Source organism: Trachurus japonicus, chromosome 20 (genome assembly GCF_045865225.1).
Source record: "Trachurus japonicus isolate A0001 chromosome 20, Traja_1.0".
NCBI classification, from domain to species: Eukaryota; Metazoa; Chordata; class Actinopteri; order Carangiformes; family Carangidae; genus Trachurus; species Trachurus japonicus.
In genome coordinates, this window is record NC_140926.1 from 23,494,545 (window position 1) to 23,510,620 (window position 16,076).

Consider the following 16,076-nt stretch of genomic DNA (forward strand, 5'->3'; position numbering starts at 1 on the left):
CACACACACACCGAGCCCAGTCAGCCCAGTCCCAGGTGTTGAATATTTCATGGGTCTGGTCACATGGTGTCAGGTCTGATTAACGCTGCCGTCCTCTCTCCTCACCATTTCCTGCAGGTCTACAGAGGACGGGGACTTGTGGACGTTCTGGACCTCAGGAGACACAGCCAGTGAGTGTTGTTACCTGTCTGCTCAGGTGTGTGTCTTTAGACTGCATGTTTTTTGAAGTTTTTTTTTATCAGCAATTCCAGGCCACAGACAGTCTGTACCCTTCCCTCCCTTCAGTCCAACCTGTTGATGTTCATCTGGTACTGATCTGGGTTCAGGTTTTGATCTCAGTCATATTTTCATGTGAAACAGTCATTTCAGATTTCAGGACACGGTTCAGGTCTTTATGTGGTCCAGGTTTAGCTTCCTTAGTTGTACCTTTCCGTTGTGAAAGTGGAGCCTGGATCTTCATTAATGTTTCAGAGAAGGAGTCTCGCTCTAGTGAGTGAGGAGAACAGCTGATGGTATGATCCCTCCATCACCTGCTGGCTCACAGCTAAACTGGGCTCATAGGCTGCTATCAGAGAGATGTGCTGACACGGATGCTTTTAGTTTATTTGTTCATACTGAGGTTTCACTTCTTAATTAAATGGAAAAGGTGACACCTGCAGATTTCCTGTTTTGCAGGTCAAAACCCAGTTAGCAGTGACACAAAAGTTGTAATCTTTTATTTTTTTTAGGGGAAATGTTGGGCACTTTGCCCAAACATGACTTAAATGATGACTTGATTGTTAAAACAGCTTGATTTTTGATTTGATGAGTGATCATGTTTTCAGTTCACACCTACACACATTTTCTTTTTATGTTGAAATTTTGAACTGTGTTCAGTTTAGAAATTCACCATTCAACAATCGTAATATATTGTAATGTATATTTTTTTGATTTGGAAATGGGAAAAATACAATTCAGAAAATGAACTTTAAACTGACAAACTGACTGCCACACATTTTTACACACACACGATCAATCCCTTAAAAGTCCATCCATCCATCCATCCATCCATCCATCCATCCATCCATCTTCAACCACTTATCCCAGATTGGGTCATGGAGACAACAGATCCACTCGAGAGCCTCAGACTTCCCTGTCCCCGGCTACATTGTCCAGCTCTGACTGGGGGATCCCGAGGCATTCCCCGTGGCCTCCTCCCAGCTGGATGTGCCAGGAACACCTCCCTAGGGAGGGGCCTTAGGGAGGTGTTCCTGGCACTCACAATAAATATGGTGGTGGTGTAAAAAAGAGATTTTCCCACAGTTTTCACAAACCCATTAAGGTTCACCTGTTGTTGAGTCTGTTTCTTCTGTTTGCATTTGTGTTTCTATAGAAAGCCACAGAGAGGAAGAAGGCGGCTGATGAGGAGGCTCATGATGAAAGTGACAGAATGATAGAGGGAGTGACAGCAGGGAAGACGGAGGAGTGTGAAACCCAGTAACCCATCTTGAGGTAGGCCTAATAACCAGGTGCAGTAATGGCGGCGTGGCTACGGCGGGTTTCCCTCGGCGACGCCTGGTACAACATGTACTCCCGCCTGCTGCGGACCAAGCCTGTGGGCTCCATGGGTCACAGCTCTGATGACCTCACCGAGCTGGGGGAGGGGTCGGCAGTCGGACTGGCCCAGGTCCTGACCACCATCGACTTGGTGTCGCTCGGGGTTGGCAGCTGCGTTGGCACGGGGATGTATGTGGTCGCCGGGCTGGTTGCCAAGGCCATGGCGGGGCCTGGGGTCATCCTGTCATTTATTATTGCAGCGGTGGCGTCCATCTTGTCAGGTGAGACACCAACAAGAGACACAAGAGAGGGATACTTAACCCTTCCTCCAATTTTCATCCTTTCAGGACCCTATAGTGTCCAAAAATGGACGCACAAAAGAACTGCTATAAAATCATCATATATCAATATTTCAAGTCTTCAAACTGGCATTTAAAGGGTTAAAATTCTGAAAATTATTAAATGTTTGTTAGTTTAGAGCCGAGCTGAAGGGGCTTAAGAGATTTATGCAAAAAAGCAGAAATAAATATTGGTATATGATGATCTTATAGTAGTTATTTTGTGCGTCCATTTTTGGACACTATAGGGTCCCCAATGGGTGAAACATTTAAAATCTGACACCACATAAAACATAGTAATGCAATGAAATCAATGTTGGTGCAAATTTTTTGACATATCCAATACTCTACTATACTCTATTCATTTTATTTTAAAAATCTCATATTTTGTGTGTTTTTTTTTTTATAAAACAAGAAGCAACATGTCTTCAAACTGCATTTAAAGGGTTAAAATCCCAAAAACTAATGAACGTTTTGCAGTTTTGAGCAGAACTGAAGTGGTTTAAGAGATTTATGCAAAAAAAAAAGCAGAAAGAAATATTGATATATGATGATTTTATAGTAGTTCTTTTGATGGTCCATTTTTGGACATGAGGAACATCTTAATCCTCCAGTAAAAACACTTTGTTCATCTTGTTTGTACTTTTCTTCCTCAAGGTGTGTGCTATGCAGAGTTTGGCGTCCGGGTCCCTAAGACGACCGGCTCGGCCTACACCTACAGCTACGTGACGGTTGGAGAGTTTGTGGCCTTTTTCATTGGCTGGAACTTGATCCTGGAGTATCTCATTGGTACAGCAGCAGGGGCCTCCGCTCTGAGCAGCATGTTTGACTCTCTGGCCAATCACACCATTAGTAACTACATGATAACACACCTGGGCACGCTCAGAGGGCTCGGTCAGTACCATCAGTATCTAACATGGTAATAGTAGAGATGAAACACTCTTCAGTGTTTGTGTGTTATTTGATGTTTGTCTTTGTGTCTCAGGTAAGGGTGAGGACACATACCCAGACCTGCTGGCCCTGTTCATCGCCCTGCTGGTGACGGTAATCGTTGCTCTCGGTGTGCGCAACACAGTGGGCTTCAACAACGTCCTCAATGTCATCAACCTGGTGGTCTGGGTCTTCATGATCATCGCTGGACTCTTCTTCCTCTCTGCCAGCAACTGGGAAGGCGGCGAGTTCCTGCCTTATGGCTGGTCTGGGGTGAGATACGGCTGAACATGGTGGAGTCTTGGTCTTGGCGTCCAAATGAAAAATGAAATAGTGAAATAAGTGATGTGTTGTTTGTGTTGAGGTGATGCAAGGGGCAGCAACCTGTTTCTACGCTTTCATTGGCTTCGACATCATTGCAACGACCGGAGAGGAGGCCAAGAACCCCAACACCTCCATCCCATACGCCATCACCGCCTCACTGGTCGCCTGCCTCACCGCATACGTATCGGTTAGTAGGTCTACACCGCACTACATGGTTACCTAGAAGATCTCCTCACACAAATTTGTGCCATGGGGTTGTCATCTCTGTCAACATGGGAATCAAACCCATGGTCATGTTTCTCCAAACACAGAGCTGTCAGCCTGCCTGTGTGCATTTGTGTGAGGGTGATAAAATACTTTTTAACTTTCAAGATAAGGAATTTTGGTAACCCTTTAATTTACAGGCCATTAATTAGCCTATATGATAATGTCAAGAAATAGACTAGAAATAACAGTTCATAGTAATGTTATGTTTTTCATAAAGGCAAAAGATTGCACATGCTTTTCATGCTATGAATTTTTTTGGGAAAGGCCAGAATTTTTCTCCACCAAGCCCTTGGCAATTGTCAATTACAAGGAATTATTTCTGGGCTATTTCTATGCACTCAATCGTTATTTCTAGGCTATTTCTAGACATTATCATGTAACTAACGCCCTGTAAATTAAAGGGTTACTTAAGGTTAAGCTAAGCTTAATTTGAAGGTGGAATCCTAAGCCTAGTGGCTACTAAAAAGAGCTATTCGTAAGGTTTCTATTGTTAAAGTACATAGCTAGCATTAGCATTAACCAATTCATTTGCCAGTTTGAGACTGTCAGCCACTGTTGCATTGTACCTACAAGAGGTTAGAATATGTTGTATTTCTACAGGTCAACCAGACTGGAGCTAGCTAGTTAGCAAACTAACTAACTAACTATTATTTTCTCCGAGCTCTGAGAATAGCTGACTTGTTTGTTAAGATATTATCTCTAGAACTTTATTCTTTGCATGGGGGAATAATTTAAATGTTGTGACACAAATTCTCCTTCCCCAGTTTGTGGTGTGTGAGTTGGCAGCTTCTCACTGGGTGTTGACATCCATTTTCAGCTCACAGCTTGGGAAAAGGGGAAGCAACATTTAACCAGCTGTTGTTGGTAAAGCAAATTTATCCAGTAGGATAGTTTGTTTAGCAGTTAGAGAAGGATAAACAAAGGTGAAAATAAGGGCGGCAGCCATGACAGACAAAATAACCTGCTGCTTAAACTGAAGTTTGTGAGGAAACTTTAGCATGGCACCTTTTTTAAAAAAATCACACTTTAGCCTACACAAGTTAAATGTAGTGGCATCTAGTTGCGTTTGAAGGAGTTGTGTATTCAACATGCTCTCCTCAATTTGTTAGGGAGTCTTAGACCATTTGACTTAATTACTGGACTTGGGTAGAGGAGAAGATGCAGCATACTGTATTTGGTACATTACCTGTCTGTCCTTGGTACAGGTGAGTGTGATCCTGACTCTCATGGTTCCCTACGACCTGATCGACGGCTCAGCTCCCCTCATGGAGATGTTTGCGGTGCACGGCTTCCTGTGGGGGAAGTACACAGTGGCTGTGGGCTCCATAGCCGGGCTCACCGTCTCCCTGCTGGGCTCTCTGTTCCCCATGCCCCGGGTCATCTACGCCATGTCCCGGGACGGACTGCTGTTCAGGTGAGAGGACATGAGACAAACACACACAGATGCAGGGGCAGGTCTTCCATGGTGGCACAGGGGGGCACCTGCCCCCCCCCCCCCCCCTGCAATCTGATTGGCCAGCCTGTGTGCCCCCCAATGGTCATTGCAATGTCAATCACTGTGTAAAGCTCTTAACAACTTCTATGTTCACTGTACAGAGCTACAAGCACTAACTTCTGACTAAGGCTCTTAATCAACTCTGTCTAGTAAATAAATAAAAGTTGAGCCCTCTAACTACTGGCTAAGAGTATAAGATATTTCTCTTCACTGTGAGAATTTTTTGTGTTCTGCTAAGACTTCCTATTTGCAAGATAGAGTTTATTATTGATTGATTATAATTTTAATCTTGACAATAGAAAATGAAAATGTCATGCATCTTCCTTACAATGTGAAAGATTCAATGTGGCTAATAAAAGCAAAATGAAGACAGACAAGACAAGACTGTAAACAGTGTGTAACTGTACGATATCAATATTCAAGACAGCGATCAGTGGCAGCCTTCATTTTTGTTACTTTTGGGTGCCCCCCCGAAATTCACTCTTGTTACCCCCCCACCAGAAAATACTCTGGACCCGCCCCTGCACAGATGTCACCTGAATGTGTTGTAACCTAAGAGTCTGACTTGATGCTGAATGTGTCTGCAGGTTCCTGGCACACGTGTCTCCTCTCACACACACTCCCGCCGTGGCGTGTGTGGTGTCGGGGAGCTTGGCAGCCATCTTGGCTCTGCTGGTCAGCCTCAGGGACCTCATAGAGATGATGTCCATCGGCACCCTGCTGGCCTACACTCTAGTCAGCGTGTGTGTGCTTCTGCTGCGCTACCAGCCCGACGGAGAGACAGACACACACCAGTTTAACTCTGGGGAGGACATGGACGGCCTCAAGCACCACGACGACGGAGCTGCGCCGACAAAAGACGACCAGATTTTGATCGAAGGCTCCGGTGGTGGCGGACCTTCATCCTACCACGCCGGTGGGACTGAAGGAGAAGGAGACGAGTCCGACTTCCACACAGGCCACGCCCCGTTGCTGAAAAGGCTCCTGGGGGGTCACTACTACACCCTGCGGCTGCGGCTGGGAATGCCCGATGCGTCGGCCCGGCCCACCCCCGCCACAGGCCGCATCGTGACCCGCTGCACGCTCCTCCTCTTCTTCACGTCCTTCCTCATGTGGTCCACCGTCATATTTGGCGTTGAGCAGGGAACAGGGGCCGCGGCGGTGTTCTCGGGGCTGATGGCCGCAGCCATGGCCGGTTCCATGACAAAGCTTATGATCATGATCATACAGCAGCCGGAGAGCACACGCAGACTGCCCTACATGGCGCCCTGTGTGCCCTTTGTCCCTGCAGCGGCCATATTGGTCAACAGCTACCTCATGCTCAAACTGTCTCCTCTCACCTGGACCAGGTTCACTATCTGGTGCCTCATAGGTGAGTTGAAAAACCCCCGGCCATGAATACAAGTAGTGTGTGAAGTGTGACTATAGGCACTTTAACTTTAGGTTTCTTACCAGTGATAGTTAAAGGGATAGTTCAACATTTTGGCAAATTGGCCCATTGCCATAATCCCTATAGTCATAGCAGTAGGTTTGTTACCTTTAATTGTCGGTGCAAGCTATTTTTAGAACGGCAGAGCAGAGGCTTGAACTGCTCAGAGCTACGCTACGGAGGCTAATGGAATTTCTTGGTTTCCCTCATCAAACTCATCAAATACACAATCCAACAACTCCAAAACGCTCTGGTGGACAAGTTGTGACCTGCACATTCAGCACACTATGAAATGATAATGGAACGTTACAAGACAGAGTTCTTTTCGAGGCAAATGCAGAGACTGATTGCTGAAAAACCGCCCCCGATGGGAACACGCATCAGCGTTTTTGCATGAATTTATCTCACAAACAACTCTGTCTCGTAATGTTCCGTTAAAATTGGCCCACTGGCAATGGGCCAATTTGCCAAAATGTTGAACTATCCCTTTAACTGGTAAGCCACCCTACAGCAACAGTGTTTTTCTGTGTCACCCTAGATTAGAATAACTATACAGGTTAGTCAATTAAGCTGTTGACCACTGCTACACTGTCTTTGATTTTATCTGATATACACTGTTATTATTGCAGGCCAATGAGAAACAAGCATTTCTTGTTGTAGGCAGCATTGATAATAATAGTAGTAGTAATACATAATTATATTTAATTATCAGGAGAAATGTTGTGAAGTTGATCCAGCATCACCAGCAGCTACATCATAAAATCCGAGCAACAACACGCCATGAATAAACACAGTTTATTCTAATTTGTAAAGTTGAACGTGTCTCTGAGCTGTTGTCATGGTTTTTTTTCTTACAGATGTGCAATTGTGATTTTTAAATGTAAGGTTTTTGTGATGATGTCTGTCTCACTTACAAAAGTTACCTCTCCTATATGAAGATACATTAACTCATCGATCACCTGGCGCTCAGCTTAAGACCAGCTCAGGCATCTGTCTTGACATATGGTATCAGTTTCTTTGAAGTAGCCTAACGTCAGGGTTTATTCTTAGCGTGTGCTCATAATGTTGGCTCGTCTGTTCTTCAAGTTCTTCCTGTTGATTTCTGCACAGTTTGAGTCATCAGGTGTTCTTCAGAACAGCCGACAGGGAAACAGCCACAACTATAAACTAGATGGCAATCAAACACTATGGTACTAAAAATACCAAATTTTAATACAATGAAAGTTCCTTTTTTGTTTTTGTTTTATCTTTTTTTTTTTTTACAGTGTGTTTTCATGTTATAACTCCAGGCTGCAACAACCAACTGAAAACACAGTTTTTGTCTCATTTCATTTGTGCTCCTTTAATCAGTCATTGGTGTGATAATAGTCTTAGGCGTTTGAAGAACATAGTGTACCTCTGAGGCCATGAATACTGACTAGTCACCGTTAGATGTGCAGTTGTCTAACAGATGGGTTAACATAACTCTCTCCAGGTGGACGGTCTCTCTGCGTGACCGCTCTACCTGCCTGAGCTTTTATATCCTGACAATCCTTAAAGGGATAGTTCACCCAAAATTCTAATTTCACTCATTATCTACTCACCCTCATGTCGACTAAGAGCTGTGAGAATTTTCAGAGTCCTCTGAGCCTTCTCTGAGTTACGGGGGGGGGGGGGGGCTCCGTGCAGCAGTATTTGTCCATATAATGGTTGTGAATGGATACCAACTTTCTTCATCCAAAAAGACACACCAAACAACATCCAAATACCTCCATGCTGCTCGTCTGTAATGTCCCTCTTGTATTGAAGCCCCGACATGAGAAATTGTTCTAAAAAAAAATTAAATAAGTCTATATTTTAAGCTTGTTTGTAGCGGAAGCTCCCAGTGTCTCAGTTCACTGGTCTTCCTGTGTTAGTGCAAATCACGCCGGCGGAACAATTTCTCATGTCGGGGCTTCAATACAAGAGGGACATTACAGACGAGCAGTATGGAGGTATTTGGATGTTTTTTGGTGTGTCTTTTTGGACGAAGAAAGTTGGTATCTGTAACTCAGAGAAGGAACGGAGGACTCTGAAAATTCTCACAGCTCTTAGTTGACATGAGGGTGAGTAGATAATGAGTGAAATTAGAATTTTGGGTGAACTATCCCTTTAACACATACCACCTGTCTCACCTCCAGGTCTGTTGATCTACGCTTGTTACGGAGTGTGGCACAGCACCCTGGAGCTGAACGCCCGGGAGCAGCAGGCCCACGCCAGCTCCTACCAGCGCTACGACGACCACCTGGACGACACCTTCTCCCCCGACGACGACCTTTACCCCCAGGAGCAGGAGGAGAGGCCGTACCAGGGCTGGTCTGCACCGGAGGAGAGGGGGGGACACCACTCCCAGCAGCACAACCAGTACCAAGAGGAGAACCAGTATGAGGACGGAGAGGGGGAGCAGTATGAGGACAACGGCGACCAGCATGGATACCAGTCTGGACCAGGTGGCCAGTATAAAAGGTCCAGGGGGAGGACCAATCACGGCTTTGATGCAGGTGAAGAGGAGGACTGAGTTTATGACTTGGATCATAATCACCTGACTGTACATAAAACTGAGCTGTGACTCATTTATGATGCTCAGAGAAGACATTAAATGAATAAGCTCTCAGACATTTGAAGAATTTAACTTGATACCCAGCAGTGACCCCCTCCTCTGGCCTTGTCAGCGTGGGCAGATCTCACTGAATGAGGCCACAGCAGCTGCCCACCTTCCCTCATACATCCAAGTGAACCCACATCCAAGTGTCCGCTGCGTCCTGGTTCTTACTTTAAGCAACAAAACTTCCTTCCTCTAAATGTCAATTTAGCGCTTCTCCTCTCCTTCTAAAAATACAACCAACCTCTGTAGTATTTTGGCATTTGAAAAAGCCTTTAAATTTATGGATCTGTGGCTCAGACTTCACCTTCTGGATCTTGTTTCATCATCCCACCAGGAGCTGAAATAACACACCTCCACCAACGCACCAACGCAGCGCCTTGTGCTGTTTTATTGCAGGAATGTTTTCAGTGTACGCAGTGTGAAAGGACTGGGAACAAGATCAGGGACAACAGAACACGATCGGGACGTCCTCGGTGGTGATGGAGCCCTTTGTCCGTCCAGTGTAGCAGTAATCCAAACAGAGGCCGGGGATCGGAGGCCTCCTGAGTTGTTGGGTTCCTGGGTCAGTGCCCAGTTGTGCAACAGACTCTGCTACAGACACTGTTGTCCCAGTCTGCCCTGAAGAAGTGGAGCTGCTCAGATCACATACACTGTTGTAAACTCAACTGAAGCTTTTGTTTTGTGCGTTGTTACGGTCACACCAGTGCATTGTGGTGACTTTTTTTTAAAGTTACTTTAACACTTTACAATGAGGGTCCCTTAATTAACGTTAGTTAGTACATTATTAAGCATTAATTAACTGCTTACAGATATATTAACAATCATTATTATGTATTACTTAGGATTAGGAAACACATTAATTAATGTAGCCTATTAGTAAGCAGTTAATTAATGTTTACTACTCAAAGTTAGTTAATAAATTATTAAGTAATAATAAAAGTTGAATGATGTAATTAGTTATCGTTATGTATGCATTACTCAGCATTAATTAACACATTAGTTTATATATTAATGCTTAATAATGTACTAACTAACGTTAATTAAGGGACCCTTATTGTAAAGTGTTACCGTGTTGTTTTGTTTGAGTGAATGGTATTTACAGTGAAAGAGTGTTTGCTCTGTTTGGTGTCTGCAACAGTTAACTTATTTATTAATTAATGGACGTTGTATTTGTTTGTGTTGTGGAATAAATGTGTTTTTTGTGTGAAATGATTTGTTCTCAGTCTTTTTAATCAGTAAACTTTTATTTTAAACTTTTATGAATGGTAAAAAAAAAAAAATACAATATAGATACAGAATTAATGCATATTGATTATATCGTGAATATGATTAGTGTTTTATGTAACATTGTAAGAAATGACATTTGATATTACATGAAAGAACATATTTGGATTAAATGAGAGCAGGTAATGTCTTTGTTCAACAAATAACTTGAATTCTCTATATTCTTTTGGAAACATGTTCAAAAAGTAAAAACTGTTAAAAAAAATATTAAAGTCAGTACATCAACATACAACTGTAAAAGCTGCATAAGGGAGACAAAAAACAAAAGATAGAATAGAAGTATCATGCACAATAATACTGCATATTAAAGTAGGTGATTGAGAGATGAATTTTAACACTGATGTTGCTGAATCATCTTGTTTCACTTGAATTATGTGTTGAAAGCTGAGGTCATGGTCAGTTCAACAGGCAGAAAGCCAAGAAAAAAAAAAACTTCCCTTCCTGTTCAGGAAAATTGTAACACGCTGAACAAAGCTGAACAATTGATGAATATAATTACAGTCTTGTATAAGGCACATATTCAGTCCTAACAACACACACTCAGATGGTCTTTGTCTGAAAAAGCAACATATTTCAACAAAACTGGTTTCAGTGGTTTTTGTTTTTATATTTTATCAGAGCTGTTGGGAAGAGCGGCTCGATCTGATTGGTTGAGTTCAACATGAATGGGTGGAGTCATAGAATCACAAGTTACATGGTTTCCAATTCATCAATGTCAGAGCAAATTCAGACTGAACTGTCTGTCTGAATCACCTGATCATTGGCTCCACCCACCTGATTGATCCAACCAATGAGATTATTTGGGTCTACAGAGGTTTTCCTATGACCTTGTGCCCCCAACAAACCCCTCTCAATGTTGCATTAGCGCAATGTAATCACACACACAGTCTCTGAAATGAGGGGCTACAGAGGACAGGACTCTACACCATTGCACTCTTGGCGTGGTTGGCGGGGGGGTCCATTGGCATGGCGGCGCCTCGCTGTCTGGAGTAGTAGAAGCTGTTCTCTCTGGTGGGCGTCCTGATGTCAGCGCTGTGGCAGCACAGGATCATGGAGCCCCCCAGGAAACAGAGAGCACAGCCCACCCAGCCGGCGTACAGGGAGAAGCCAAAAGACATCAGACCCTCGTTCTGGTGGACGCCGATGGGGAACCAGACGGTCGCTATGATGCCACACACAGCTGGGAGACACACAAAGACATTATTACAGGAACAGAACAGGAGGGATTTGAAAACAAAAACCTAAAGTTAGCAGAGCTGCGTCTCTATGACCGACTGTCTGACCGTCCATCCCCAAAGCTGCTGACAGGAACCACCCTTCTCATCCCACAGGAAACAGGCTGTCTGACTCATGGACCCTGCAGGATGAGGTCTCAGCTGACAGACCCTGACCCTCCTTCCACCCTCTGCCCTCCTGCAACAGCTGGGAAAGACCTGAGTGCTGTATGTCCCCAAACTGTCCTCTAAAACCTACACTGTCCTATAAGGTCTTCATACTGTCCTCTAAAACCACCACTATTGTCCTCTAAAACCTACATTACTGTCCTCTAAAACCTACACTGTCCTCTACGATCTTCACTATACTGTCCTCTTAAAGCTTCACTTCTGTCCTCTACAACCAGTACTGCACTGTAAAATGTGAACTACTGTCATTCAAACTTTAAAAAACAAAACCCAGAAAATCATCTCTTTAATCTAGTCCTGTTTACTAAAAGTACTGGGCCACTAGTTAAATTATCCCCACACTTATGTCATATTCAAAATAAATAAAAATAAAAATCATAAAATATATTCACCATAACGTGTTGACAGAATTAACGTCAGAGACTAGACTAGACTAAACTAAACTAAACTAAACTAAACTAAACTAAACTAAACTAAAACTTCACATTAACCAGTTAGTTATGGGCCGTTGTATAGGGATGATGATGATAATGATGATAACTCTAGGGGCCCAGCGCCCAGTGGGGCCCACAAAAAACCCCAGTAGTCTAATCTTTACGACTGAATTATTCTGCATAAGACCCTGACTAATACTCATAGTAATGCTGCATTAGCATCAAAACAAAGTAGGCTAAATAAAAAATGATAATAGTTTAAGAAAGAAAAGTCAGGGGGTAGGGGCCCACTTTAGTATTCTTTAAGGGGGCCCAGAATTCCTAGCAACGGCCCTGCTTGTGTGTTTTCCAAGTTTGCACGTGTGTGTGTGTGTGTGTGTGTGTGTGTGTGTGTGTGTGTGTGTGTGTGTGTGTGTGTGTGTGTGTGTGTGTGTGTCTCCTCACCCATTAGAATGAACAGGACCCCTCCCACGCGGCCGCGGCACAGTTTGACAGCTGAGGTGTCGTTCTGCAGCCGGACACAGGGCATCGACATGAGCACGAGCAGCATGGAGGGAAGACCGAGCAGGCACGCGCAGATCATTAGAGCACGAGACGTCTGGATGTAAGCTGAGAGAGAGAGAGAGAGAGAGAGAGAGAGAGAGAGAGAGAGAGAGAGAGAGAGAGAGAGAGAGAGAGAGAGAGATATTTTTTTTTATAACCGCAGCATCTGTTTGGTTTAAACATTTCAACAAAGATCTGGCGCTCTATCTCATGACAGAGATAGGAATGCACACACACACACACACACACACACACACACACACACACACACACACACACACACACACACACACACACACACACACACACAGCTTTTCAGACAGATTAGACTGTTTTAAACAAACTGTCACAACTATTCCAATTATTCATTTGAAAAGATACAGACTAATAACATCAAATTACTGCCATCCATCCATCCATCCATCCATCCATAGATCATCCATCCATCCATCCATCCATCCAGCCATCCATCAATCTATCCATCCATAGATCCCTAGATCATCCATCCATCCATAGATCAATAGACCATCCATCCATCCATCCAGCCATCCATCAATCTATCCATCCATAGATCCCTAGATCATCCATCCATCCATAGATCCATAGATCATCCATCCACAGATCCATCCATCCATCCATCCATCCATCCATCCATCCATCCATCCATCTCACCGGGCAGTGTGAGGATCTGGTTGAGGGCCACGCAGTGATAAAGCGCCGGGGAGATGACGCACTCCGCCCAGAGGCCCCGGGAGCCCAGCTCGTCCATGCGGACGCAGGTGGCCACCGTGTAGTCACAGGTCCGGACCCAGTCGTTGGTCGCCGTGGCGACAATGACCCCGACCCAGCCCGCGCAGCTGGCCGCGCTGCCGGTGAGCTGCCTGCACATGTGCGCCATGGTGGAGTGGCCCTGCGTTTCTACGCGCTCCACAACCAGAGAATCACTCTTCTTATGATGCTGAAAAGGGGATTATTATTTATCTGTCTGTCTGCAGGAGTGAAAAAGTATTTTCTATTGCTTCACGAGTAAAAATACAAAAATAAACAATGATAACCACAGATATATTTCTCTTTTGATTAAAAATATTTATAAATCCTTTGGGGAAAAAAAACAAACACACAAAAAAGCAGAGATGAGACAATAATCCAGCTGTGTTCCGTCTGTGTGCTCCAGGCTGATGCGCAGGAAAATGCCTAGAATAAGAGTTATCTTTGGGTGTGGTGGGGAATAACTCGCCCTTCAGTCCAAACTTTACACCAATCAGCGCGCACCAGATCCTAACCCAAACCAGATCTGGTTGAGATCTGAGAGCCTGAGAGAGAAAAACAAGAAGCTGCAGGCGGAGGATGTGCATCTGAAAACAGCATCAGGAAGGAACTTACAGACCTGAATCCAAATCAGTTCGCTTTATAAAACACAGACTCTCCTCACTCACTGCCATCACTCACCTGCCTCACCGTGGCCCCCTGCTGGTGGAACTTCACTCCATCCACACGAGCTGCAAAAACCTCTAACAATAAGATAAAACAACTGCTTTGATTAATTATTCATTTATTAAATAATTTCAAGCAGGATACCATAAAAATGTGACGATTAAAGACACCAGTCTCTACCCTGATAGTGACTTTTTTTTTAATCCACAGAATATAGTGATATAAAACATTAAACTTTCATTAATCACTTACAAAGTCTACGTATCATTATTATTATTCTTTTTTTCTTTGACACACACTGGTTATGTTAGCTACTGGATAGATTTGTCATCGACGTCACGTTCTAAAAAAACTAAATAGACAAATTTTATATATTAAATGTTCAAAATCCTTCGTGAAATAGCTTCAAATTTACACTCTCCAGCGGCATGTAAAATATACACAAAGTTACAAAACCCCCCTCCCCCCCCAGGTCTCCTGCTACAGTCAGAGGGCCCAGAAACGGATTGAATTTCTTCTGGACTCTGGTATCCTCATGCGTCTTCACCTCCTCTGTTCCCGTCTGCTAAGGCCACACCTCGATTTATAATCTCATAAATTACAGTGAATCTCTTTTTGTGACTTTGTTCTGTCAGCGTTGGTGTCGAGCTTTTCTTTTCAAACAGTTTTTCTCTCTCGTCTTTTTTCATGTCTTTATTGCCTGTTTTCCTTCCACACCAAACCCTTGGGCGTTCTCTCTCTATCTCCTCTTTTTTTTCTTGATGCGTTTTTCCTCTCTCTGTCTCTCTTTCATTGGTTTTTCAGTGCGTTGATGTGAGCACAGATCTTGAGAGCCGGTCCTAGTTTGATGTTCATGCTGGTCATCAGGTGGTCCTCGGTCAGCAGCAGCAGAGCCTGGCCGTCGATCTCCTGAAGCCGGAAAGCCTCGGCTACGTCGCTGCAGCCTGAGCATGACAAGCAAACACAGGCAAGGGTTAAAACCTTCAATTAAAACTCACATAGGACTAAAGACTATCCCAGAATGCACTGGGTGAGAGGTGGGGAACATCAGAGGCCTGTTTTTCCTAGTTTAAAGGGGAAGACCGGTCTCTTTTCCTCTGTTTTGCTAACCCTCCTCTTGGTCATGTGCATTTGTTTTCAATGAAGCTGGTGATAAAATCAATCAATAAAGCGGTGGATAACGTTATATATGCATTACAATGTGTATGTTTGTGTAGCCTTATCTGTCATCAACAAGAGATTAGGGGTTACAGGGTGTGTTTGTGTGGCGATGCTGCAGAGACGAGAGCTGGGACACAGGGTCGGAGGCTCTGATCTTACATGGTTGGTTTTCAGCCAAGAGACAACAGTTAAGGCAGAGAGCCTCCATTCTCCCTGTAACAAGTTACAAGTCGTCACAATTACTCTGAAGCTGTTTAATTAAGGTAAAAAGGTGCACTGTTAAGGTAAAAATCTTGCATAGTACCTCTTTAAATCTTAAACTGCAATATAAGCTTTGTAGCCCTAAAGCACAGTATCATGTAGACCAGAGGAGGGCAAACGTTTTGGCTCAGGGGCCACAATGAGTTTTAAAACTTGCCGGCTGGGTCACTGGGCCAGTATCAGATGGATGGAGAGTGTTTGTGTGAACTAATATAAGCCATTACCTAAAAATAAAATAAAACTTACATTCAAATTACATTCAGTTTCAGTGTAAGCAGTGTTGCTGTTTGTACTGTAACTAAGCAACTAAGTTTGCAGTCTTTGCTATAATTAGGAAAATTTTGTACCAATATTTGACGGGCCGGATTAAAAAGCCCAACGTCTGTAAATAGCCTGCAGGGCCTTAGTTTACCCACGCCTGATGGATACTCTTATACTGATTAAGTGTAAGATTATTACTCTGTACAAAATGTAAAATCTGAAAAACTGGAAACATTTCTAAAGATTTTGAATTTACTGACTCAAATGACAAAGATAAAAGAAAATCTACATATCACAGAAGATGGAATCAGAGATTATTTTGCATCAGAAATCATGAGTCACAGTGGCTCCAC

General features: G+C 43.7%; 3 protein-coding genes across 4 annotated transcripts in view; 1 reads left to right on the forward strand and 2 right to left on the reverse strand.

Moving 5' to 3' along the window:
• The first annotated feature begins 1,412 nt into the window (after positions 1-1,412).
• Positions 1,413-9,465, forward strand: slc7a14b (solute carrier family 7 member 14b). Its single transcript, XM_085762658.1, has 7 exons — positions 1,413-1,817; positions 2,532-2,768; positions 2,860-3,077; positions 3,169-3,315; positions 4,601-4,809; positions 5,478-6,262; positions 8,479-9,465. The coding sequence occupies exons 1-7, from the start codon at positions 1,517-1,519 to the stop codon at positions 8,853-8,855; spliced, it is 2,274 nt and encodes a 757-aa protein (XP_085618784.1). The 5' UTR covers positions 1,413-1,516; the 3' UTR covers positions 8,856-9,465.
• A 752-nt stretch (positions 9,466-10,217) lies between these two features.
• cldn11b (claudin 11b) lies at positions 10,218-14,090 on the reverse strand. The gene is made up of 3 exons (XM_085762659.1): positions 13,279-14,090; positions 12,508-12,672; positions 10,218-11,406 (listed from the first exon to the last, which is right to left on the reverse strand). Exons 1-3 carry the CDS (start codon positions 13,502-13,504, stop codon positions 11,147-11,149), a joined length of 651 nt encoding a protein of 216 aa, XP_085618785.1. The 5' UTR covers positions 13,505-14,090; the 3' UTR covers positions 10,218-11,146.
• Positions 14,091-14,823: 733 nt separating this feature from the next.
• The window catches only part of phc3b (polyhomeotic homolog 3b), a 34,969-nt gene continuing 33,716 nt past the window's right edge, over positions 14,824-16,076 (reverse strand). For both annotated transcript variants that reach the window (XM_085762655.1, XM_085762656.1), the window contains one exon: positions 14,824-14,984. In XM_085762655.1, coding sequence (XP_085618781.1) covers positions 14,830-14,984 — 155 coding nt within the window. In that variant the 3' untranslated portion in view covers positions 14,824-14,829. The remainder of the gene's footprint in view (positions 14,985-16,076) is intronic.